The following is a 24,606-nucleotide window of genomic DNA, read 5'->3' on the forward strand; positions in this document are numbered from 1 at the left end:
TCAGTTGCAAGACACGTAACAAACATTTTGGCAACCATCCGTATAGTGACTTACAGTGGTCAAGCTGTAAAAGTACCAAAGCCTGAAATTCTAGGCATAGGTCCTCTGGTGAAAAAATGATATAACCTAAGTTTAAAAAATGCAGTCTCTGCCACTTTTTGGATTTGGTCTGATAGGGACAATTCAGAATCTAATATAAATCTTAAATTCCACAATTCAGAAACAATAAAGTTTGTGTGTGGAAACAACCAAAGCCTGCCTCCCTCTTTCCTCCTGGCTGTTTCCCAAGCAGTGGCCATTTCCACAGGGTCAAAGGTTAATATTGAGAGGGGGGTGGGTGGGTTACACTTCCACATCACCCCTATCACTTACCTCATCCTATGTGGGTTTTCAAGACAGTGGGTACAAAGCCCTTTCATTTCTGGCAACACTCTATCTTTTTTCTTGTCACTCTCTCCTTGCCCTGGCTGTCTCTGTGGGATCTCACTCTCCCTCTGTGATTAAGACAGCTACTTTATATGTTTTTTTGTTTGTTTTTTTAATGCAATAAACATAAAAATACCATAAAATGTTTGGGTATTTTCACTGGAGGCTATTTTCAATTCTCAACAAGCCTCATTCACTGCGTTTTTTGCATTTTTTAAAAAACAAATGCATAACCCTACCAGCCGCAAGCTAGCTTTCATTTTTAAAATAACACAAAGGAAAATGAACAAAATTCCATTTGTTTTTCTTTTGTTTCATTTTATCTATTTAAAAAACTTGTCAACTTCTTTCTCAAGTTCCCAAAGTGAATGCCCATGTCAATTTACAATTAAACACATGAAATTCTTACATAACAACTAATCCAATACAATTAATTCAATCAAAATATAGAACACATATCTATGAGGTCAAGAAGTCCATCTTCTTCCTAACACCAAAATAGACCCTTAAGTCCTCCTCTATTTCCAGACTACAACCTAAGTACCAGGAAACATTCTGTTATTTACAAATCTGGGTATAATGTACCTCAAAATTCAAATCTACAAGCAGCACATTCCACAAAGCACCATCACAGAAATGGCTGTGGCTCTCATCTGGGCTATCCTCAGTTTCCAAAAGGATAGCATCTCAAGTAATGCTGCCTGGCTAGATCAGGGAACTCAACCCAGTATATACCAGCCTAGTCGGTCCCACAAATAATCAGGCCCATTGCCTCTTATCACTCAATGAGCCAACATCAGAATTTTAAACTTAGGTTGCTCTTTAATTGGAGGGTAATGCAGCCTATGAAACAAAGATCTTATTGGGACCTAACTTGCCTTCCTTAAAATGACTTGGGCTGCAGTATTCTGGGGCAACTGCAGTCTATGGATGAGCCTATCCAAAGGCCCACCCATAAGATGCTACAATAATCCAATACTAAAATTATAAAAGAATGTACCACCATCTTAAATGGGTGCACATCCAAAAAAAGGCCACGATCTACTGTCTATCCATAATTTTAAAAAAAGCCTTCTGAGCCAAAATTAAACATGGCATCCACCTGTACTGAGAAATCTGTAACCACTTCCACAATAAGAACCAAGTCATCCTCCATTAAAATCCTCAAAGAGGATGATCTTACTCCTGAGACACCCATCCTCAGAATCTCCAATTTTTTATACATTACACACGAAGTCATTCACCAACAGCCAATCCCACTCCCACCACAGAGACAACCAATTGGATGTTATCAGCTGATATGTAGCTTGCCAACCCCACAGCTTGGATTTCCAGCCCTAAAGAACTCATAAAGCAATGGTGTCAATGCTGAGCCTTGGGGGCCACCACACTGCATGTGGGAAAAACTAGTGGACACATTATCTATCTTAATTGAAAATGATCTCTCATGTAGGAAAAAGCAATCAAATATAATACAACTCCACCTAACCCAATTTATTTATGCCTTGTAATTAAGATGTAATGATTTACCAAGTTTAAGCACAGGACAAATATAACAGGATAATGAGGACTTGAGTCCGCTATCTATCCTACAGAGCCAACAAAACTGTCTCTGTGCTATGCTGTTTCCAAAATCTAGCTTGACATTCATCTAAACTTCAAGTATCCTCCACAATCTATGTTACCTGATCAGTCACCACTTTTTCCAAAATCTTCATCACAAAGGTAAAACTGACTTACTGGTCTATAATTCCCACAAATAGACCCATCTCAGTCTCAGGTAGGTTTCTTCAAAACTGGAATCTTTATAGAACATTTTCATCTTCCTGGCAATATTCCCTCACTCAAGAAATTATTCAACATCTTAGCCAAAATTGCCAAGCCTGTATCCAGTATCCACTAAAGATTTTACCAGGCCTGCAATACATGTGTCAAGCATACAATACGTATTATGATTCCTATTTAAAATTCTCCTTGGACCCTCTACCAAAACAAAACAAAGTTCCAAAATGCTCAACATCATTCCCTGATCCCAATAGTATCCCCTGGACATTAACTCACAACGCTTCTTGTAACCCCCTAATTTTCCCACAGCAAAATCTTAAAACTCCTTACAACTAGGAATCTCTCCTTTTACCTCAACCTTCCCTAGTAAAACATTTACTCTCTGAAAAACCTCTACTGGCTTATTCTAATCTATGCTGCCTTAATTGTGTTAGGAACCACTTCTTTTCTTAAGTCGAGTAATAACCAAGTAAGACCTATTTGCTGCCAGTCTCCATCTCCTCCCACCCACTGAGCCAGGTGACTCAACACCTCTCCAACTATCTTACAACCTTTTAAACCTTTTTAGAGACGCAGAAGACCAGGACATATTCTTAAACTCTTCCTCACCTACTTCTTCCATGGGGAAATCTTATCCAAAACCTAAACAATATTTGAATACCACCCTTGCATCAAACTTTCAACAGAATCAGCCACTACATGAATCAATTTCTTCAGACTTCATTTCTAAATATATCTACAACAACTTTAATCCTAATCCTTCCATAATCACCTCCTCCTCCTCTTGAACTTGGCTTCACTAGAAAAAAATAAAACAAAAAATTGAAATGAAAGAAATTTCTTTATTTCCAATTTCATTTCAAATGAATACACATCCCCACTTTATTTCAACTGCCATGGCTCACATCTCTAGATACTGGCCTGATTGCTGAAAGATACTTGGGTGCTCCAGTGGTCCCCAAATCTGTCCTCAGGTACCCTTGCTGATCAGGTTTCAGAAAATTCATAATGAATATGCATGAGATATCCGCAATGCACAATAGAATGAATGTGCATAAGATATCCACAAAATGCAAATATATTTCATGCATATGCATTGTGGATAAGCTGAAAACTTGAACAGGCTGGGGCTACCAGTTTTGGATACCACTGTGCAAAACTCCATCTGATACAGGACTTTAATTCTATCAATTGATCATGGCTCCTATTATAAATGAGATCTCCTCTTTAACAGTTCTGGTAGAAGAAATTACTGTTCATGTAGAGCTAGCATGTCTTATTACCAAAGCCCCTGGCAGTGCCTAACAGTAGGGATGTGAATCGTTTTTTGATGATTTAAAATATCGTCCGATATATTTTAAATCGTCAAAAAATCGTTAGGGCCACGATACAATACCAATTCCCCCGATTTATCGTTAAAAAATCGTAAATCGGGGGAAGGGGGAGGGCAGGAAAACCGGCACACTAAAACCCCCTAAAACCCACCCCCGACCCTTTAAATTAAATCCCCCACCCTCCCGAACCCCCCCCCCAATGCTTTAAATTACCTGGGGATCCGGTGGTGGTCCAGAACGGCGGCGGTCCAGAATGGCCCCCTCAATAGAATCGTGTTGTCTTCAGCCGGCGCCATTTTTCAAAATGGCCGCCGCAAAATGGCGGCGGCCATAGACAAAAACGATTCGACCTAGGAGGTCATTCTGGACCCCCGCTGGACTTTTGACAAGTCTTGTGGGGGTCAGGAGGCCCCCCCAAGCTGGCCAAAAGTTTCCTGGGAGTCCAGCGGGGTTCCGGGAGCGATTTCTTGCCGCGAATCGTTTTCGTACGGAAAATGGCGCCGGCAGGAGATCGACTGCAGGAGGTCGTTCAGCGGGGGTTCCGGACCGCCGCTGAATGACCTCCTGCACTCGATCTCCTGCCGGCGCCATTTTCCGTACGAAAACGATTTGCGGCAAGAAATCGCTCCCGGAACCCCGCTGGACTCCCAGGAAACTTTTGGCCAGCTTGGGGGGACCTCCTGACCCCCACAAGACTTGCCAAAAGTCCAGCGGGGGTCCGGAACGACCTCCTCCGTCGAATCGTTTTTGTCTATGGCCGCCGCCATTTTGCGGCGGCCATTTTGAAAAATGGCGCCGGCTGAAGACAACACGATTCTATTGAGGGGACCGTTCCGGACCACCGCCGTTCTGGACCACCGCCGGATCCCCAGGTAATTTAAAGCATTTGGGGGGGGGGGGGGTTCGGGGGGGGGGGGGATTTAATTTAAAGGGTCGGGGGGGGTTTTAGGGGGGTTTAGTGTGCCGGCTCACGATTTTAACGATTTTTCATGATAGTTTACACACCCAAACGGCAACAATACGATTCCCTCCCCCTCCCAGCCGAAATCGATCGTTAAGACGATCGAGGACACGATTCACATCTCTACCTAACAGTCTGTAAAAGCAAACAGATGGAATATTCTTCTATTGAAGGAGATATTAAATATTTACTTTATTCTTTCTGCAGCAAAATAAAATGGAAGAAATAATCACCACAAACCACCACAGATTACATCTTGCGTTTTAAAAGTCACAGTACATGTTTAATTAGCACCTCCAGGTGACTCTGTTTTCTCTTACTAACAGCCTGATCTAGTTCTGATTTTACTCCATTGCATATACACAGATTTTTAATTTAGATAATTTTTTTTTAAAGGAAAGAAAGGAGTACAAGTTAATGCATGCAGTGGGGTAAATCCAGAACTGGATCAGCCTGAGGGTACAAACTGGAGGCAGCTGGCAGCCCTATGCATTAGTCATGCAGTGACAACTAGGGAGTCTTTAAGGCTCCAATGATAGAGCACCATTCAAACCACACTGCAATGAAAGTTTGACCCAAAGGGATGAGTCTGATAAGGGAAACTATTCTTGCCCAAGCTTCATTAAATTAATAATAGTAATGAACAGAATATGATGCTGCCAAGAAATATCTTTTTCTTTTGAATAGTAAATTCTATACTTGGGCAATGTGGAACCACGCTGATTGATCTATAATGCATAAGTAAAATCTGCTGTAATTGCCTTAAGAACATCTGTAGAAGATCATGCTGAGAGTCTGACTAGTCTGTGAGTCAGGGTTTTATAGCAGATAGTGTCTCGGTACTGCAATAGTCAACCCCTTTATGTGCTATACCTTAGTTATGCAACTGTAGAATAAATAAATGAGCAGTCACTGATTACCAATCTGGTAGCTTGACACATTGCAAACCACAAGCTGTTAGAGTATTCCAAGGAAATCGTATAATTGTCAGAGCTCTTGAGAGGCCCAGCTGGGGACAACCACCACATTGCCTTGTTAGCAATTTGATATTTTTGATTCAGTTAAGTAATAAGAGGAAACTTTTCAAAGCCATTACACATGGGTGAACAGATCTGTTTGGAGGATTGCCTTCAGAATGGCTAAAAAGCATAGGCGGGACATTTTTAGCCAAATTAAAAAGGGGAGTTCCTTTGGGTCTGCCCAGGTCAGAGGAGCAAAACAGCATGCCTATTTGGCATTTTCAAATGTGCATGTGCTATTTTACACTCCTCTCCCCTCGCTACCTGCACAATTAGCAGATTCAAAGTACACGGGCCCTTTCTGTACTCATACTTTATGCTACCTCATTTTCAAAGGAAATATAACTGGGCAGTTTCTTTTTGAAAATCAGCTGCAAAGTATATGTCATATAAGTACCTTCATACTTTGTAACTGCATGGGCTACCCAAGATTGGAACCTAAATCCTTAGGAGAGTTAATCAAAACTATTAGGTGAATTTATAGCTGAAAAAGTAGGCTCTAAATTCAGCTGAAAATAGGCACCTGATTTAAGCACCTAACATAAGTTTCTACATACAGCAACTCAGCTGTTTTGGAATATCAGCCTCTAAACTCCCCAATTTAAGCATCTAAACCCTTTTCAAAGGGTAGATTTTTAACATGCGTGCCGACGTGAGCATGTTATAAAATCCAATTCCCAAGCGCACATGCGTGCCCAACTCTGTATCAGCGTGCGCATGTGCATGCAGGTGCCCCACTCACATGTGCAGGAGGAGATTTTTTTTTAAATACACCCAGCGAGATGATCCCACTTTTTCCCAGTTCCTTCCCAGACCGCTCCCATTAAGGAGCGGACTGGGAGGGAACTTTCCTATCCCCCTAACTATCCTTCCTCCCTTTTCCCCTCTCCTCCCTGACCCCTAACCCCTACTTACCTAGCTTTTTTTTTATTGTTGTTGTTTTTAAACTTACCTGCTCTGATGAGCAGAAGTATGGTATGCGCGCTGGCCAGCTGCCGGCATGTGCTTTCCCGGGACAGGGCCTAATGGCCGCTGTCCCAGTCGGCTCCCGCCCCACCCCCTGGCCCGCCCCTTTCACACAGCCCGGCACTTCAGTGCGTATCAGGGGGTACGTGCGTGGCTGGGCCATTTGTAAAATGCGTGCAGCGCACACACGTCCCAGCCATGTGCATATCCCCCGGTTTTTGCGCGCGCTGGCTTTTTAAAATTTGGCCCTTTGTTCCTATGTGCTTTCCACTTTTTTAATTATACTGTTTTTAAAGATGTGTCAAAGAAGTACTTACTGATTGAGAACAGGTGTGTATGCTGTCTTATCCTCATCAATAATGGTGACCATTAGAGTAATTAGCTTTGGCCAAAATTCCAGATTCTTGATGGTAGGTCCTTGATCTTCCCGAGGAATATCTTGCTTCTTACCCTATGTGTGATTGGAAAAAACAAGCCAATAAATTGTAATATCACAGATTGATATCAAGGCCCTGATATTCGGTGCCACTTATCTGGATAGGTTGGGACTTATTTGGCAAAGTAGCAGCATTTAATGGCAGGTTGTATTCAGCTGTCGCCACTTAGATGGATAATTATTTATCTGGCCAAATAATTATTCAGCTAAGGAGTGGGTGGAATGGGGTGTTCCAGGGATGAGTTACTTATCTGGCTAACCTAGCCAGATAAGTGGCAATATTCAGACTTATCCAGCTAAGTTAGATGGATATGTTTATCCAGCTAATTTACTTAGCAGGATATTTTCTCTCTCCTAACCATCAGATATTTTAGCATGCAACAAGGCATACAAAAAGGAGGAAATAAAGTTTCAAGAATAACTTTTTTTTGCCGAGTCTCAAAACAAAAATTGTAAAAAACGATTTCTAAGAGAAAAGATAATAAAGCAGTAGTATACCAAACCATGGCATATCTCAAATTTGCCATGAATAGGAGAGTCCTTCTACAGTCCTTATTACACTAAGGGGTAGATTTTAAAAGGTGTGCGCGGGCGTTCATGTGCATGCACTACCCAGCACGCGCACATGTACACCCGATTTTATAACTTGCGGCGTGCAAGTTATAAAATCGGGGGTCGGCTCATGCAAGGGGGTGCACAATTGTGCACCTTCCATGTGCTGAGCCCGTGCCTCCTTCCCCTTACTTCCCCTGTGGCTGAAGTAAGTTGCGCGAGCCGGCAGTTGGCTGGTGCGCGATCTCCCACACAGCGGCAAATGGCTGCTGTGCCAGGAGCCTCTCACCCCACCCCCAGGCACCCCAGCCCATGCCCTGCCCCCTTCCCACCCCTTTAGTAAAGCCCCGGGACTTATATGCGTCCCAGGGCTTTACACACGTCGTCGGGCCTTTTGAAAATAGGCCCAGCGCGCGTAATCCTTTGAAAATCCGGCCCTAAGGTGAAGACATATAACGCTAGTTTTCCCTAAATGTTCCTATTTTGCAATAAAAATGGATGTTTCTAAATTAATTGGGATCTATGAAAACACCACTAGACACAAAAGGTGCAATACTTCACCTCTTTCTTTTTTTTTTTTTATCAATCTCGAGACCACTATTTGAGTACTTCTGAAGTGACCCCGCAATCGGTGATCCAAAGCACGATAAAATATAGAGGAACAGGAAAATGGAGACTTTGGGCCCAGCAGCCGTTTTCTTAATTTCTATTCAATCTAGCAGTAAATCCTGAAAAAAAAATCTAGTGACATATCCTTGAACCATAATGCCTCTGTGAAAAAACAAGGCCTGCTTTGTCAATGCTTTTAAATACATCTTGTTTGTACTCTTTGGTTGAAATATACCAGCTGAAGCTGACATTGTATCTCTTTATGCAAGATCTACGTATTGTCATGTAGAATAGTGCACTGCATATATCCTGCACATATGTAGTTATAGCACTATGAAGCACTGATCATTGAACTTGCCAGAGAATCATCCAGCACAGATGACATCATTCCTGGAAGGATGGAACTAAGTTTGTTATTCTAACTGATAAGAAGAGGCCTGTGGCCTATAGTAAGAGCAAGCTAAAGTACACATGTTAACATATATATCGATTGGCTATTAAAGGTAAAGGGTGTGGATTATGCAGATGACTGATAATAGCAGACCCCAGACCCTTTATAAGCTGATGCACATGTTAAGATCTCTGAGCAGATTTTAAACAGACCTTGTACACCTTTGCTTGTACTAAATTCTTTCTGTATTTTTCTGCTCCTAGAGGAATTATCCGCCTTCCTCTATATAATTACCTGTATTAATAAACCCCTTTCTTTATTACCGTCTGAAGCTGGTATTTATTCTGTAATTAGACACAGGGTTCGCCCCTCTTTTAACAGTCATCATAAATTAATGAAAAGTTATCTTTATGTCAATTAAATTACAGCTAATGAAAGAGAATCTGTAAAGGTGGAAAGCACTGTATTTCTACAAGATGGAATAGCATTTGTTTTTAACCTGCAGTGGAATATTACATAAATTATTATTAATCTGTACTTTGTATAAACAGCTGAATTGCAAAACCACTTCCAACTCTAGTAAAGCTAAAGAGAATTTCAAAATGGTTTAGTCAAGATCACATTAAATTCTAAGAACATTGCTGACAATTTGTCACCATTAGAGAAACAAAGGATTATAAGTAGGTAAATTTCAAAGCTATTGAAGCACATATAACCTATGTTTAAGTGTTATGAGGCAGAACGATTCCAACATTAAGAGATAGAGAGAGGTTCCTTCAAATTCCCAGGCTCTTTAGGGGGAAGGAGGAAACCCCCAAGTGGTTCTGGGATTACAGGGCTCTGGGAGTAGTAGTCCTAAAATTAGGAAGGGCAGGGATTCCAATTCATACCTGGCTCCTCCACGACTACAATTAGAAGAATACCAGTCATGATGGAGGAGGAGATTCACTGAAGTGTGGAGTCTATAGAAATAAAAACCACAGAGGTAACCAACACTGTAGCAGAAAGGTGCTAAAAAAGATATAGAGGAACATATGGAGATTGAGGAAACCTGTTGTTCTGACAAAACAAGGTAACATACTTAGGGATATGCATTAGTTTAAAACTAAATAGAAAAATGAAACGAATAGGGGCCAATTTATTCTTTCATGGGCCCTGAAATGAATTGAAGGGCCCCATGGATTAAGCAAATCCTATTTGTTTCATTAAATTTGAAATAGAATGATTTCTATAAGCCATTATAGTCAATAGACTCATAGAAATCATAGGGAGAGCAACAGGTGCATGTGTACAGTTAGACATTGATACTGTGCAGAGCAGGCAGTCAGAGGAGGGGAGGATGGGCCTGTTGTCAAGGTGATGAGAGGAATGACAAATCACAGTGAAGCATTTTGCTAGTCTGATTTATCACTGTGGGCTGGGTACAGCGACGCTGATCTTGAAGAGTGAGGGTGTTAGATTTGCTCTGTAGTGCTTCTCAAGACATTGTCTGTGTGAAAGCATAGCTCTGAGCTCTCTCCGAGTTCTTGGTAAAGTTTTTTGCTGTGGCATATTTTATAGTCTCACTGTGCCAGCAGCAGTCACTCAGGAGAGGAGAAGAAAGCAGTGAGGCAGCGCTGCGTCACAATATCTGTGTCTCATTGCAGATGTGTGTTGCTTCGCTTGCTGTTTTGTTTTTTCCTTTCTGGTGATTAAAGCCTTAAGTACACTTGAGATTAGTTATTTATTGTCTGTTTGCAAGGCAGCGGGCACTAAGCAGTACTGGGCAGAGAGTGCAGTATAACAGGCTGTATTGTGAAGCCTGTCCGTGTCAGAGAAATAATGTAGAATAGAAAGTGTGACACTCACTGTTTTCCTGGCAGCCAGCACAGTGTGGGCAGTGGGCACTAAGCAGTGGGGCATTACAATGCCACTGCAAAATATAAAATCTTTGTCATAATGTTCACATTCTCAGTGACATAAAAAACAATCATGTCAGGGACAGGGACAAGCAGAGCAGATGAAATAAATTTAAGTGTGTCCAAAATTGGGCAGGTTGGCACTGGCACTGCCAGGAAGAATCCAAAAAGTAGTCCCGTACTGAAACTGAAGAGGGACATCCAAAATTTTCATTTATGATTTCTTCTTTATTGTTAAAAACTAAATATTTGTACTGAACAATTCATTGTAAATCACACACTTCCATTTTTGGAAATTCTACCATTCTACGGGTTTATACACTATGTTAAAGTTACTATCTTTTCTTCTTCTTGCTCCTAGTTGTACGACTCCTTGTTTATTGTAACTGCATCTATAATATGTATAGCACATATTATTTCGTTCTCTGTTCCGGTTATCACCCCATTGTTTATTGTAAACCGGCTTGATGTGATATTATCACGAATGCCGGTATAGAAAAAAATTAAAATAAATAAATAAATAAATATCTTGGCTTGTTATACCGATTATTTTGCTCAAAAAAGCCCCCATTCTAAAAGAGAAAAAACTGGCACAAGACAAAAGATGCTCAAGTATAACCATTTCACTCTCCTGAATTTTAAAATAAATAAATAAATAAATATCTTGGCTTGTTATACCGATTATTTTGCTCAAAAATGCCCCCATTCTAAAAGAGAAAAAACTGGCACAAGACAAAAGATGCTCAAGTATAACCATTTCACTCTCCTGAATTTTTAAAACAGTACGCGCGCCAAAGTTAAAAAAAAAAAAAAGGGGTGGGGTGTGGGCATGGTCTGGGCATTCTGGGAAGGTCGCTTGAAATGTGCGCATAAGTATTTCCTCGCACAAGCAAATAACCCTTTGCCCCTTTATGGAGTTGTAGGCTATTAAATGCCATTTTTTGTGCCACTTTCCAGTCTTTTCAGTCAGTCTGCCCAGCAAGTTTCTTTTCGAAGTAGCTGTTGCTCCGTGCATGTTATTTATTTATTTAAAAATACATATTAATTGCCTTTATGATACATATCTCTTAAGGCCATTTACATTTTTTCTCCACAGAAATAATAAAAATAAAAAATACATACAGTAATAGCATTATTCAATAAAATAATTTTAAACAGCATCTAATGAGTCATCAGAAAACCAGGTTTTCTGGTTAAAAGCAGATGACTATTTATTTATTTAAAATCTTTTATTCTGCAACTTTCTAATATTTGTCCAGCGCAGATTTCAAGGTGCACTCATAAAACATCATGATACATCAAATAAAACCATACAACACAGTATAAAGAACACAGGCACTAAAACATTTATGCATCATCCAAATGCCTGTTCAAAAAAAACATTGCCTTCAGATCTTTTCTGAACAGTTTTATATCCTGCTGCTCATGAAGCCCTACTGGGAACTTATTCCATTCTGCCACAGCTACAGAAGAGAAAACCCATGCACTCGTCTGAACCCATTTCTACTTGTTAGCAGGAAGGATAGCCAACAAGTCGGTGCCTTCTGATCTTAAGGCCCATTTCGGAATATACTAATCAACTTCTTAATACATATGGGTGAGAGCTTTTCAGAAGGTTAAACAGTATATTCAACAACCTGAATCTTATCCTCCACTTAACTGAAAGTCAGAGGAGATCTCGCAACACTGGAGTGACATGAACTCTTTTCAAGTGACCAATCAAAATTCGAGCAGCAGCATTCTGGACCAGCTGTCACATGTTAACTTATTTATTTATTTATTTATTTAACATTTCTTATACACCGATGACCGTTCGCACATCGCATCGGTTACAGTGAACAAAAAACCATTGGGCAGAGCCCTTACAAATAACAGATAATATAGTAACTAGGTAACATATAAAAATAGTTGGGAGGAGCCCTTACATGAAATACAAACATCAAGGAGGGAATGCTAAGGGTATATGCTAAGGGATTGAGCTATAACAGAACCTTTATACAGATTATTGCACAGTACAAAATCATCAGGCAAAAAGGCGTTCATACCAGGATATCAGAAAAACATTCGTAAGGGGAAAATAAGTAATGGGGGGTGAGATGGAGTAAGCTTGCTGGAAGAGCCAGGTTTTAAGTTTCTTTTTGAAGGCAGGGGTATAGGTCTCAATGCGAATATCATGTGGCAGTGAGTTCCATATGGCTGGGCCGGCAAGGGAAAAAGCTCTGTTCATGGTGGAGGAGAGTTTAAAAGGTTTGATAGATTGATACTTCTCAGGTAGTCCCACATAAAATACAGCACAGTAATCTAAATGACTCAGTACCAAGGCCTATAATCAATGAACAAAAGAGATAATGAGGTAACAAGAACCTCAGTGATATAACCAATTTAAGGGGGTAATTTTTCAAATCGCATTAGGGCCTTATTGCGGGCATTAGAGCCTTAATGCCCACGATAATGCCATAATGCATGCAATAAATAATGCATCGTGAGATGCGTAGGCAAATTTGAAAAATTTAGTCAAGTGGGAGGAGTTTATGAAAATGAAGGGCGCTTAACGTTGTCTGCGATAATGTAATGCACACTATTGCAGGATTTAACACCAGAAATAACTTCACCTTTTTTCCTGTGATAGCTGTGCATTATGGCTGAACCAGGATTTACGTTATTTATTGCAAATCGTGTTTCGGGCAGGGAGAGGGGGAGGGAGGGATAGGGAGAGAGCCTCTAGGGAGGCACACATATTAGTCAACTTTTTGTACCACTGTAAGAGGGAGCATTCTGAACTCGGGGTGAGGTTTTGATAGTGTGCTAGGTTTTTGGGGGGCAGTGTTACATGTACAGTCAGGGGTACGAACAGCACAGTTACCATCAGTAAAGATGTTATGTGATTGGGAGTGATGAAAGTTGTACAAATCTCTTTGTGTACCTTTCCTCACTCTAAATCACATAAAAACTTCACTGATGTATACTGTGCTGTTTGTACCTCTGACTGTGCATGTAAAACTGCCCCCCAAAATCTAGGCCACCACCAAAACCTCACCCCGAGATACTAGTTCCCCCTCTTACAGTGCTATAGTTTACTTATATGAGAGCCTTATGAAGAAGATGGCTCTCTTTCTTTCTCTCTCTCTCTCTGCAGCAGCAGCCCAAAATGCAATAAAAGCCTGTCCAGGCCCCTCTCAGCTTGCGATGTGAAAATATTTCAGGGGCTATTTTCACGAAAATTATAGCAAATCTAGGCCTAAGTTTGTAAAAAGCCACTTTTGAAACATGGTGTATTTGTTGCTTCAGTGTCAACTGAGAGTCCAAAAAGACTCCCAAACATTTTGCTTCCATTTGAATGGGAATAGACAATCAATCTGCCAATATGGCTTCTACAGGAACCCTCCTTTCAAATCCCTTTCCAGATCAAAAAATCTTAGTTTTCTTAATATTTAATAACAAATCGTGATCTGTCAGCCAGCCCCTTACTTCCCTGATTATCACTTGCAGCTCAGTCTCTGGAAGATCCCCATTGTAGCCACATGGTAAAAAGAACTGCACATCTTCCGCATATATAAAAAACCTTCACATTTAGAGTCTGCAGTAATGACGGCAAAGGGGAAAGATACATATTAAAAGTACTGAGGAAAGTGCAGACTCCTGTGGCACACCCCATAGAATATGATGCCATGTCGAGTGAGTGCAGGGCACCTATCTGCACCCCCTGTGCTCGATCTGTTAGATAGGACTGAAACCAATTCAACATTGAGATTCGCATACCAAGGCCTAGACTTATCAAAATGCTTTAAATATAGCGGAAATAGTGTCTGCGATAAAAAAGGGGTGTGGTTAGGCCAATTACCTGCTCCTGCATCAGATAGGTAATTTCTGCAAGGTGTGATAAATTTATCGCACCTGTGCTATTTTTCGCTTCATGTGCTGATTAACACACCGCGGGAGGTATTACAGCTAAAAGGTTTTTATCTCACATGCTAAGAGAGATAAAGAGAGAGAGGGACGCTAAATAGAAATCAATATGACACTCTCCATTTATACCACTGAAAGAGGGGGTACTTTTAACTCGTTTCTCATAGGGGTCACTATTGCTTTTAATCATTCAAAAGTTCAATTTTTTTGGCAATCAAAATGCAACGGGTACTTATCCGCGCTGAAAAGGTCCCAGGTAGCCTTTTCAGCGCGGATAAGTACCCGTTGCATTTTGATTGCCAAAAAAATTGGTTGAGGAACTTTTAAAAAAAACTTTGAAAAAGATAACAAAAATTGAACTTTTGAATGATTAAAAGCAATAGTGACCCCTATGAGAAACGAGTTGAACACATAATATGTCTTCTCGTGAATAGAGGGTCTTACAAAATTTGTTTAAAATTTGTTTGGCGTTTTTTGGGTGTTATGTTAGCTCTTTAACTAGTACACAGTTTATTTTTTTGGTTGTTGACATTGGTGTGTACTAGAGTACACCAGTTGGTGTGAGTGGGTTTTGTTGTGTGATTCATATTAATGTTGACCAAAGTAGTCCTCCAGAGCTTCTCTCCCACCCCAACCCTCCCACCCTCTCCCTCCTGTCCTGGTACCTTGCAAATATAAATCTTTAGCCCAGATCACTGAATGCTGCTCCTGCAACCCTGGCCTGGTGCTTCTAGCATTACAGGCAGCATTCCTCGTTTTCTGAAATGAGTAACTTCAGACTTCAAAAGCTATTTGGAAAGGACCATTACCTTCTAATAAATACAAAGCCTGTGATATAACTATCACTTAGCATAGCGGGTCACTGTTTAGTCAAGCATAAGGGAATGTTTGCACGCCTTATTGATGTAGGTCATCATGGGGTATGGGTCGAACTCCATTATAACTACACTTTCTTCTTAACATACACACACATTTCACTTACTAAATTTTCCAAATTTAGAATACAAAGGCTGAATTTCCTGAAACAGAATGAACTCCTGACCTACAGAATAATGCATACATATTACAATATCACTACAGTAGAGATGTACATCTTAGACCAGCATAATCAAAAATGAAACAGAATACTTATATCCAGAAGATTGCACACTAAAATTCAAGTTTCCCTTTCAATACAATAGATCATTCAAACAGCCTTCAGTGGTTTTACATTTTTATTCAGTGTTGGAATATCAAAAAGCAAGTTAAATCATTGATAAGATAGGCTAAAAAAGAATTTGAAAAACGTTGGCCATAGAGGCAAAAATTCATAATAAAAACTTTTTAAAATATATTAGATGCAGGAAGCCTGCGAGAGAGTTGGTTGGATTGTTAGATAATTGAGGGGTTAAAGGGGTACCTAGGGAAGATAAGGCCATCACAAAAGACTAAATTAATTCTTTGCTTCAGAATTTACAGTGAAGGGTGTTGGGGAAATACCCTTTCTGGGGACAGTTTTCATGGATGACAATTAAGATGAACTGACCCAAATCACAGTGAACCTGGAAGATGTAATAGGCCAGATTGACAAACTGACAAGTAGCAAATCACATGAAATTTCAGACCTATTACAATATGTAACCTATCATTAAAATCATCTGTTGTACCTGAAGACTGGTAGCCAATGAAACCCCGATACATAAAAAGGGCTCTAGAGGTGATCCAGGAAACCATAGGATGGTGAGTCTGACTTCAGTGCCGGGAAAAATCATGGAAAATATTATAAAGAATTAAAATCACAGAACATATAGTTAGACATGATTTAATGGGATACAGCCAACATGGATTTACCCAAGGGAAGTCTTGCCTCTCAAATCTACATTTTTTGAAGGGGGTGAAGAGACATGTGGATAAAAGTGAACTGGTAAATGTGGTGTATTTGGATTTTCAGAAGGTGTTTGACAAAGACCCTGATAAGAGGCTTCTAAGAAAACTAAAAAGGGGATAGGAAGAATGTCCTTTTGTGAATTGCAAACTGGTTAAAAGACAGAAAACAGAAAGTAGAATTAAATGTTTTCACAGTGGAAAAAGGTAAACAGTGGAGTGTGTCAGGGATCTGTACTTGGACTGATGATTTTTAATATATTTATAAATGATCTAGAAAGAGGTATGACAAGTGAGGTGTCCAAATTTGCAGATGGCACAAAATTATTCAGAGTAGTTAAATCACAAGCGGATAATGATAAATTGCAGGAGGACCTTACAAGACTGAAGACTGGGCATCCAAATGGCAGATGAAATGTAATGTGGACAAGTGCAAGGTGTTGCAATAGGAAATAATAACCCATGCTGTAGTTATATGATGTTAGGTTCCATATTAGGAGAATGCACCCAGGAAAAAGATTTCGGTGCCATAGTTGATATTACATTGAAAGTGTTGGTTCAATTAGTACTGTGTGAATCTGCACAGACAAAATCCAAAATAGTAAGGACCTCTTTTTATGGCTCTAGGGCCAATTTGAGAGCAGGACTTCTCAGAGTACTGTCAGAGATGTGAACAACTGGCAGTCACCAAACTGACCGCTCTCTGAACTTGGAGTAAGAGACAAAGGACTGGTAAAAGAGCAGGAAAATCAGCCAATTAGATCCTTAATTATGTATTCACATGACTATGCATGAAGCTTCTGAATTATACATAGGTGAGCCCTTAAAAGCAGTGGGGTGCAAGCACTCAGGGTTGTCATGCCATTGCCTTTGGATCGTTGCCCATCCAAAGAGGAAGATGACCCATTCAAGTGCTGCTGCATTTCCCCTGCCTTGTCTCTCAGTATCCTGGGCAGAAGCAACTTACAGGGAGCAAGGGCACAGCAGAGCAAGTCCTGCCTGTCATAGGTATCTGAGATTGTACAGTTGAACAGCCTGTTGCAGCAGTGATAGAGGCTGGACCAAAAACCCAGAGAAAGGATGTTGCTGCAAGTCCCATATGGTGAGAAACTGTGGGCTCCATTTTCTATTCAGGGGGTTTGGAAGTTAAGGCTTTTAGCACTTTACATGCAAGTCTCTGCTGGAAGGGGGTGAAGGGGGCATTAATTAATTGTAATCTGATAAGCACTGGATGTGAAGCATGCTTTCGTTATTATTGTTTTTCTTATTTTCTGTTTCTCTAATGATAAGTGCTGTTCTTGTATTAATGTCATTTCACCTAGCCCTGTGTAACTGAGAAGTAAAGTATTACTTAGACAAACAGTTTGATGAATTCTCTAATCAGATGGACAGGAGGTTGCTGGTAATTAGGAGTTACACATAAGGGAGGTGGAGTTGGAAATCCTAATTCTTCTCCCTATACCAGGACTAGGAGGCACTCCATGAAGTTAACAAGTAGCACATTTAAAAGGAACTGGAGAAATGTCTTTCACTCAATGCACAATTAAGCTCTGGAATTCATTGCCAGAGGATGTGGTTAAGGCAGTTAGTGTAGCTGGGTTTAAAAATGGTTTAGATAAGTTCCTGGAAGAGCAGTCCATAAACTACTATTAATCAATAGGGAACAGCCATTGCTTGTTGCCGGCATTAGTAGCATGGGATCTATTTAATGTTTGGGTACTTGCCAGGTACTTGTGACTTGGATTGGCCGCTGTTGAAGACAGGATATTGGGCTTGATGGACCCTTGGTCAGACCCAGTATGGCATATCTTATATTCTTATGTACAAATATTTAGAAACTACACTTAACAAAATGAGGTCCTTTCGCAGGTCTTGTAGAGTGATGCACATTTACAATTAATAACAAAATATGGTATCATTAGAATCAATATTATAACTGGTAGTCAGTAAAATAAAATATACCAGAAAACTTTAGATTTATAATAATTCCTAAACAAAACTAAGGTGACAATTTTTGAAAGGATCCAGCCATCTGACTATAGATGTAAGTGGCTAGATCCAACTGACTAAAAATGTGAACTCGCACAGCAGGAAAATAATAGTTGGCTAGTTTTATTAGGTAGCTATATTTAATCTTTAAATACTTCAAAGTAAGTGTTCCTGGGGGCGTGTTTAGGATAGGGGAGAATCTTAACTGGCTAACAAATTTTCAGTGATGAATAGCAGACATAATTTTAGCAGGCTCCATTATAGCTTGCCAAATGCAGTCACGGTCTGAACCGCAGTCTAGGCTGCAGTTGAAAATTTTCTTAAATCTATTCAGGTATAACATAACATAATAGGCTATCTTGTCACTGAGTGGGTTATTAAAAATTCACTCATAAGTTACTAAAATGATTTGTACGAGTCCTTTGTCTTAGGTTCATATTAATGATAGAGACAGAAGTACATGAGAACAGAATGTAGGAATTATTAGTTGTTAAGAAACTTTGAGATTCATGAGAATCATTTCTTTACTATAAAATAAAAAATTAAAGAAAACTTATGGCCTTATTCTGAAAGGTTTATTGGAGAACTTTGTGAGTTAACCACTTAAACATCACTGGTTAAACATGGCCCACATTTGACAAGCTAAATTTAAGCAGCTAAATATATATAAATGTAACTGTGTAAAAAAATGGGCGATGCTGAGTCATTCCCGCAGTTTTGACTTAGGTGGTTAGCTTTAACATTCATAATTAACTAGCTAAGTTGAAGCAGTTATCTATAGCTGCACAAATAGTAAATCTAAAAATCTAACCTGCCAAACTTTACCCAGCTATATTTAGGTGAAATTTTAGCTTAAAACCTCTTTGAAGATAACTGGTTAAAATTAGCTGGTTACTTTTGCCACTCAGCAGCTCTTTGGAAATCAACAGCAATGTAACTAGCTTTGCTCTGCACCGATTGAGATTCTGACAGCTTGAGGTAAACTGTATCCTGGCACCAACTTTAATTCAGATCTTTTCTGATTTCCTTTAACATATTCTAATCCATTTCCAAACTTCCTTTAGCTTGTAGTTAATATTGAAGAATTTTAAAATTTTGTTTTCGATTATTCATTCCTGGAAGTACAAATCCAGTTAAACACAACTAAACTTACTATATAACTACAACCTTCCTTCAGTTAGCCAACATAGGCCGGGATTTTCCATTCTCGCAGAGAATGGTGAATCCCGGCGGTAACGTGGGGCAGGCCTGTGAAAGCCAGCAGCGATCGCAACACCAAGTTGTTATCGCTGCCGGCTTTTGCACCCAATAGCGCCACCGTGAAATGTGGCACTATTGGGCGTGCTACTGGCGGCGATAACGTGTCTTACCTTATAGCCTCCAGTGAAGATAGCGCCATGTCCGCCTCCTCGCCACCCCAACACTGCCCCTAGCAAGCTATCACACGTGAAAAGGGACTTTTCCCTTTATCCCTTTTCACGTGCGATAGCCTTAGAAAATAACCCCCTCAATGAGGTCCATATTCAGTTCAGAACTTAGCTGGACCAACCACGGGATTTGAATTCTCACTGTGCCAACTTCTGCAGATTTATCTAGACCCATTTTTAGCAGGATATAACTTACCTGGATAAATCAGGGGCATTTGATGTGGGGCTTAACTTACCTAAATAACTTTGCTGAATAATGCTGAAATTTGGCAAAGTTATATGTGTAAGTCTGGCCATACCAGAGAGCAGTTCCTACTTCATCCAGATAATCTGGACTTCATCTGGGTACATTCAATGGAATACATCAGCGGCTGAATTTTGCTGAACATCCAAGTAAAGTTATTCGGGTTAAATTTGCCCGAATAACTTAAGACTCTCACCGGCTGTCTGAATATCGATCTCAATGAGAATTGCTTCATTATACAACCAAGTTAACATAACAAAGCAGCAAGAAATCGTACATGATTTGTGTCCTAAAGAAATAAAGAGGGAGTCTGAATTTGATTCAAACTGATTCTCTCCATGCTAATAGTATAATAAAATAGTCAGATGGATTCAGCATTTTTCCCATAGACACAAAATGGGAAAACTAATTTACTATATCTGGCCCCAAGGGGAGACTACTTGGATTAAGAATGGGGTCATGTATGCTCATCTTCCCAGGATGGTAAAGAACAAACAAATAAGATAAGAGGCTTGGATGAGATACAAGTGGCCAAGTTTCTAAGGCAGTGTGGACAGGAATAACTGGACAGCATGGATGGACCATTTGGTCTTTTTCTGCCTTAATTTACTTTGTTACTTGTAATCAAATGTATGCACCTGTTGCGTCCATCGGTCGCAGACGGCTGCGACCACTCTGTCTTACCTCTTTTTCTCTCCTCTCACTCTCTTTGGGCAAGATGGCTGCCTCCAGTACTGAGTGCCAAGGGCCTCAGCGTTTCCAAACCAGAATGGGCGACCCCATCCGCCATGCTCACTCCCGTGGCCTCCTAGGGCGCGAGCGCGCACATCTCCTATGCTAAAATATACGTCATGGCGGGAACCTCAGGGCGGCCCCACTGCATGATGTTAGTACCTCCAGGTATATCTAGCCTCCGCCTCCACTACCACTTTGAGTTAACAAAGACTTCGCTTCGCTACTCTGACTGCTCTAAGCTGCATGCTTAGACGTCACTTTCACGCTAAGGGCCTCGCTCCAGTAAGAGCTCTAAACACCCACTCCTCGGGGGTCTCTCATTTCCAACTACCCTTCGGGGTTCCTCACTAACTAAGACAACCGCTCCTCAGGAGTCTCTCTCTCTATTCTACTTTCAGGATATTGGACTATTGGGTACTCGCTCCTCGAGGGCCTATCTACCTTTGTATCCTGCACCATGGACCTTCGGTCCCACCATTCTACCACCAGGAAGATGCCTTCATTCTGTGAGTACCTCTACGATCCGGCGCTCCAACTCCACCCACCAGCTGCGGCATTACCTGCACTGCGGGCTCCCGCCTATCTTGAACATCTGGGTGAGACTATACTTCTGAGCCTGTTGAGGGAACTGGCCCTTCATGGATCAGTGCCTTACCTTCCTGCTTCACCATCTAATTACAGCAGTACAATAAAGACTCTATCCATTCTGTGTCTGCTACCTGTGTCAGCCTATCGTAGTGGTTCCCCACGGGGCTCCTCCCCGTGGGCGGAGTCATCTCCATTGCAACCAAGGATCCACAATGCCTCAAACACAACAGCACCAACACGAAATATAGATTTTAGACCAACAGAGACAGTAACGTTATCACTATCAATGTCAAAGTTCTATATAAGCATTGAGAGACTTAAACTGCTAATATTTTCAGCACAGATGTCATTAACTAGAATGTCTCCATGTATGCTTTATGTTGTAACTCATTTATGCATCACTGTCATAAGAGCCTATAATGTTTATTGCTTTGCATCTTACATCTACAATCATTTTTAGTACATGCATACAATGTTTTCAGTCCTTCAACCTACAGCATGGATTTATAGCTTAAACTGATTCCAAACGGTTTCCTCATGGATTCATAAATCTGTTCTGGAGGCATTAAAATTTATAGTGCATTCTTTAAATTGCGTGTCTCTTTATAAGCTCTTAAGCTATTACTTATGGCTTAGGGTTGTACAGGGAACAACAGTTACAGACTTCTGTCTATATTCTGTGTGAAAGAAGCACTAATGACTATGCAGAGCTGACTGCAGTGAAAAGTCAGAGGATTATCAGCAAAAAATACCATAAATTAGTGAACACAATCCAGTCTTCATTTTCTAGCATAGGAATTTGAAATTCATGCCATTAGCGCTTCAAATGCAAATGTATGAATATGTTTGAAATTCAAATACAGTACATTTCAAACTCGTCTGAGGAATACTTAAAGATTGAATTGCAAGATGCTGTTTAGGGATGCAAGATGACTGCCAGGATACAGCTGTAGGTCTTACCTTCAAAGACCTTTCTGGGGTCATGTTCTATTTTCTTTGGTTTGAAGTTTATACTATTTTGTTGTCTGCATAAAGCCTAAACATAAGACAGGTCTATTGATTTTTCCCTCCAAAGACACCATCTAAACTGTGATGGAGATGTTCTTCAGTTTGATGGCGCTAGTGGGGGAGAGTGGTGGCATTTCCACTTGGGCGGCAAGCTCTGTGGAAGCAGAAGGTTAGAAGCAATCAATGGGAATGGCAGGGGATTATCAGTGTCTATTTTTGCAATAATGGGTGATACTGCCAGAGCTGGAGCCCTTAAGCCAGTGGTCCCCAAACCTGTCCTGGAGGGCCACCAGCCAGTCGGGTTTTTGGGATATCCTCAATGAATATGCATGAGAGAAAATTTGCATGCACTGCCTCCATAACATGCAAATTTCCTCTCATGCATATTCATTGTGGATATCCCAAAAACCCGACTGGCTGGTGGCCCTCCAGGACAGGTTTGGGGACCACTGCCTTAAGCTATTGCAGAGCTCAGCAGCATCAGGAATGTCTCCACCCCCTCTGCACCCCCCCCCCCGGTCAAGGCCTTCTGTTTGGTTGGTGTTGGATCCATAGGGCTCCACTACATATTCATCACTCCTATACAACTGGCCTCACCGTTTATCCTTTGGGCTCCTGTCCCTCCCGACTCAGCTCATGTGGCGAAACATGGTCCATGTCGGGGGAACAAAATAGGTTTTTCTCTTCAAGCAACTGTGAATAAACGATGAATATGTTGAAATCAACCTTATTCTAAGTCTCATCTATTGAGTCAGCTAAGACAAGGTTCCATGAACTTAACCAGTGCTATACTATCTACTATTGTAGTTTCTCTGGATCCTACATGGCTGGCTACATGGAGGCCTCTGAACAGGACCAGATGTTCAGCCACTGCCACTTAACCGGATAAGTTCCTACTTATCTGGCTAAGTACGCTGAATATTGGCCTCTTGTAATATTAATACCCTTCCATAAATGTTAATGACTTCCTAAATTTTCACATGCAAAAACTGCTTTTAAAGGATCAAATTCCCTTTTCCTGCTGAGGACTGCAGCATTAACCTAGCAAAAACTATTTTGGCATATCACAATAGCTAGAATATAGTACAATATGAATACCATCTTACTTATCCTGATCTATACATTGTTTTCCTTGTATTCACATCTTTACTTTCTCCTGCTCTCTCTCAAACTTGCTGAGTCATACTTCACACTATACATACTTTCTACATGCATGCTCAGTTTGCATAAATGACTCACATATTCTGACTTATCTTAAGACAATGTAGCACTACCACACACTGGCATATTTGTGGAATTCAACCTATTGCAAGCACTCAGAAATACTCTTCCCTCACACCACATATACAGTCACTTAGATCTTACCTTTCAACATGAAGCAGCTCATACAGGAACTGACACCGCATACTAGGAATACGAGAATATAACTTTTTCAGAACTGAAAATATAAGAAAATAAAGTACACTCTCTGGCCCTTTCCAACACCAGCTTCTGATCAAGTCACTTATTTTCTAAATGAAAAGAACATTGGACAAAGGACATTATCATTCTGAAATACCGAGAAGCGATAATGAAAAATCTACTAATAATGAGAGTCATCACATGAACTTCCATCATTTATAGCAGAAATGCAAGGTAAAATCTCATCAGAACAAGAACAGAAACAACCAGAAGAACAGGAACTCTCAATGTATAAGTTATAAACCCTGATAGACTGGTACCTAAACTAAAGGCAAAGTTTTATTGCAACAGTATGCATCATAATGTGAAAAAACCAACGAGCATTCAAGATGCGATGAAAACTGACCAGCATGTGTGCACGGAGGCTATTGCTGAAGAACTTTCATCTCATGAAAACTTGGGAACTAGTGTCATGAAAGTTATTAAATCAAAATGAGCATTTAAGATAAAATTAAGTTCTAAAAATGATGTGAACTGATATAAAGCACAACTAGTGGAAGCTGATTATGATGAATGACATTGGATAGACTCTCAAGAAACATTTACCGGTAATGAAAATGACCACTCTTAGATTATTCTTGAGTTTAGAAAATGAATAAAATTTAATTATGCAACAATCTGATGTGAAAACATCATATCTTCACGGAGAACTACAAAAAGAAGACCATTGTACCTGAAGACTGGATTGTGGCCAATGTAACTCCAATATTTAAAAAGGGCTTCAGGGGTGATCCAGGAAACTATGGCCTGGTGAGCCTGACTGCAGTGCTGGGAAAAATAGTGGAAACTATTCTAAAGATCAAAATCACAGAACATATAGAAAGACATGGTTTAATGGAACACAGCCAGCATAAATTTACCTAAGGGAAGTCTTGCCACACAAATCTGCTACATTTTTTGAAGGGGAAAATAAACATGTGGATAAAGGTGAACCAGTAGATGTAGTGTATTTGGATTTTCAGAAGGCATTTGACAAAGTCCCTCATGAGAGGCTTTGAAGAAAACTAA

At 40.4% G+C, this 24,606-nt stretch overlaps 1 protein-coding gene across 1 annotated transcript in view; it reads right to left on the bottom strand.

Moving 5' to 3' along the window:
* The window catches only part of UNC13C (unc-13 homolog C), a 688,103-nt gene that overhangs the window by 226,315 nt on the left and 437,182 nt on the right, over positions 1-24,606 (bottom strand). Inside the window, exon 17 of the mRNA XM_029574856.1 lies at positions 6,809-6,942. Coding sequence (XP_029430716.1) covers positions 6,809-6,942 — 134 coding nt within the window. The remainder of the gene's footprint in view (positions 1-6,808; positions 6,943-24,606) is intronic.

This window comes from Rhinatrema bivittatum, chromosome 13 (genome assembly GCF_901001135.1).
Source record: "Rhinatrema bivittatum chromosome 13, aRhiBiv1.1, whole genome shotgun sequence".
In the NCBI taxonomy this organism is placed as follows: domain Eukaryota; kingdom Metazoa; phylum Chordata; class Amphibia; order Gymnophiona; family Rhinatrematidae; genus Rhinatrema; species Rhinatrema bivittatum.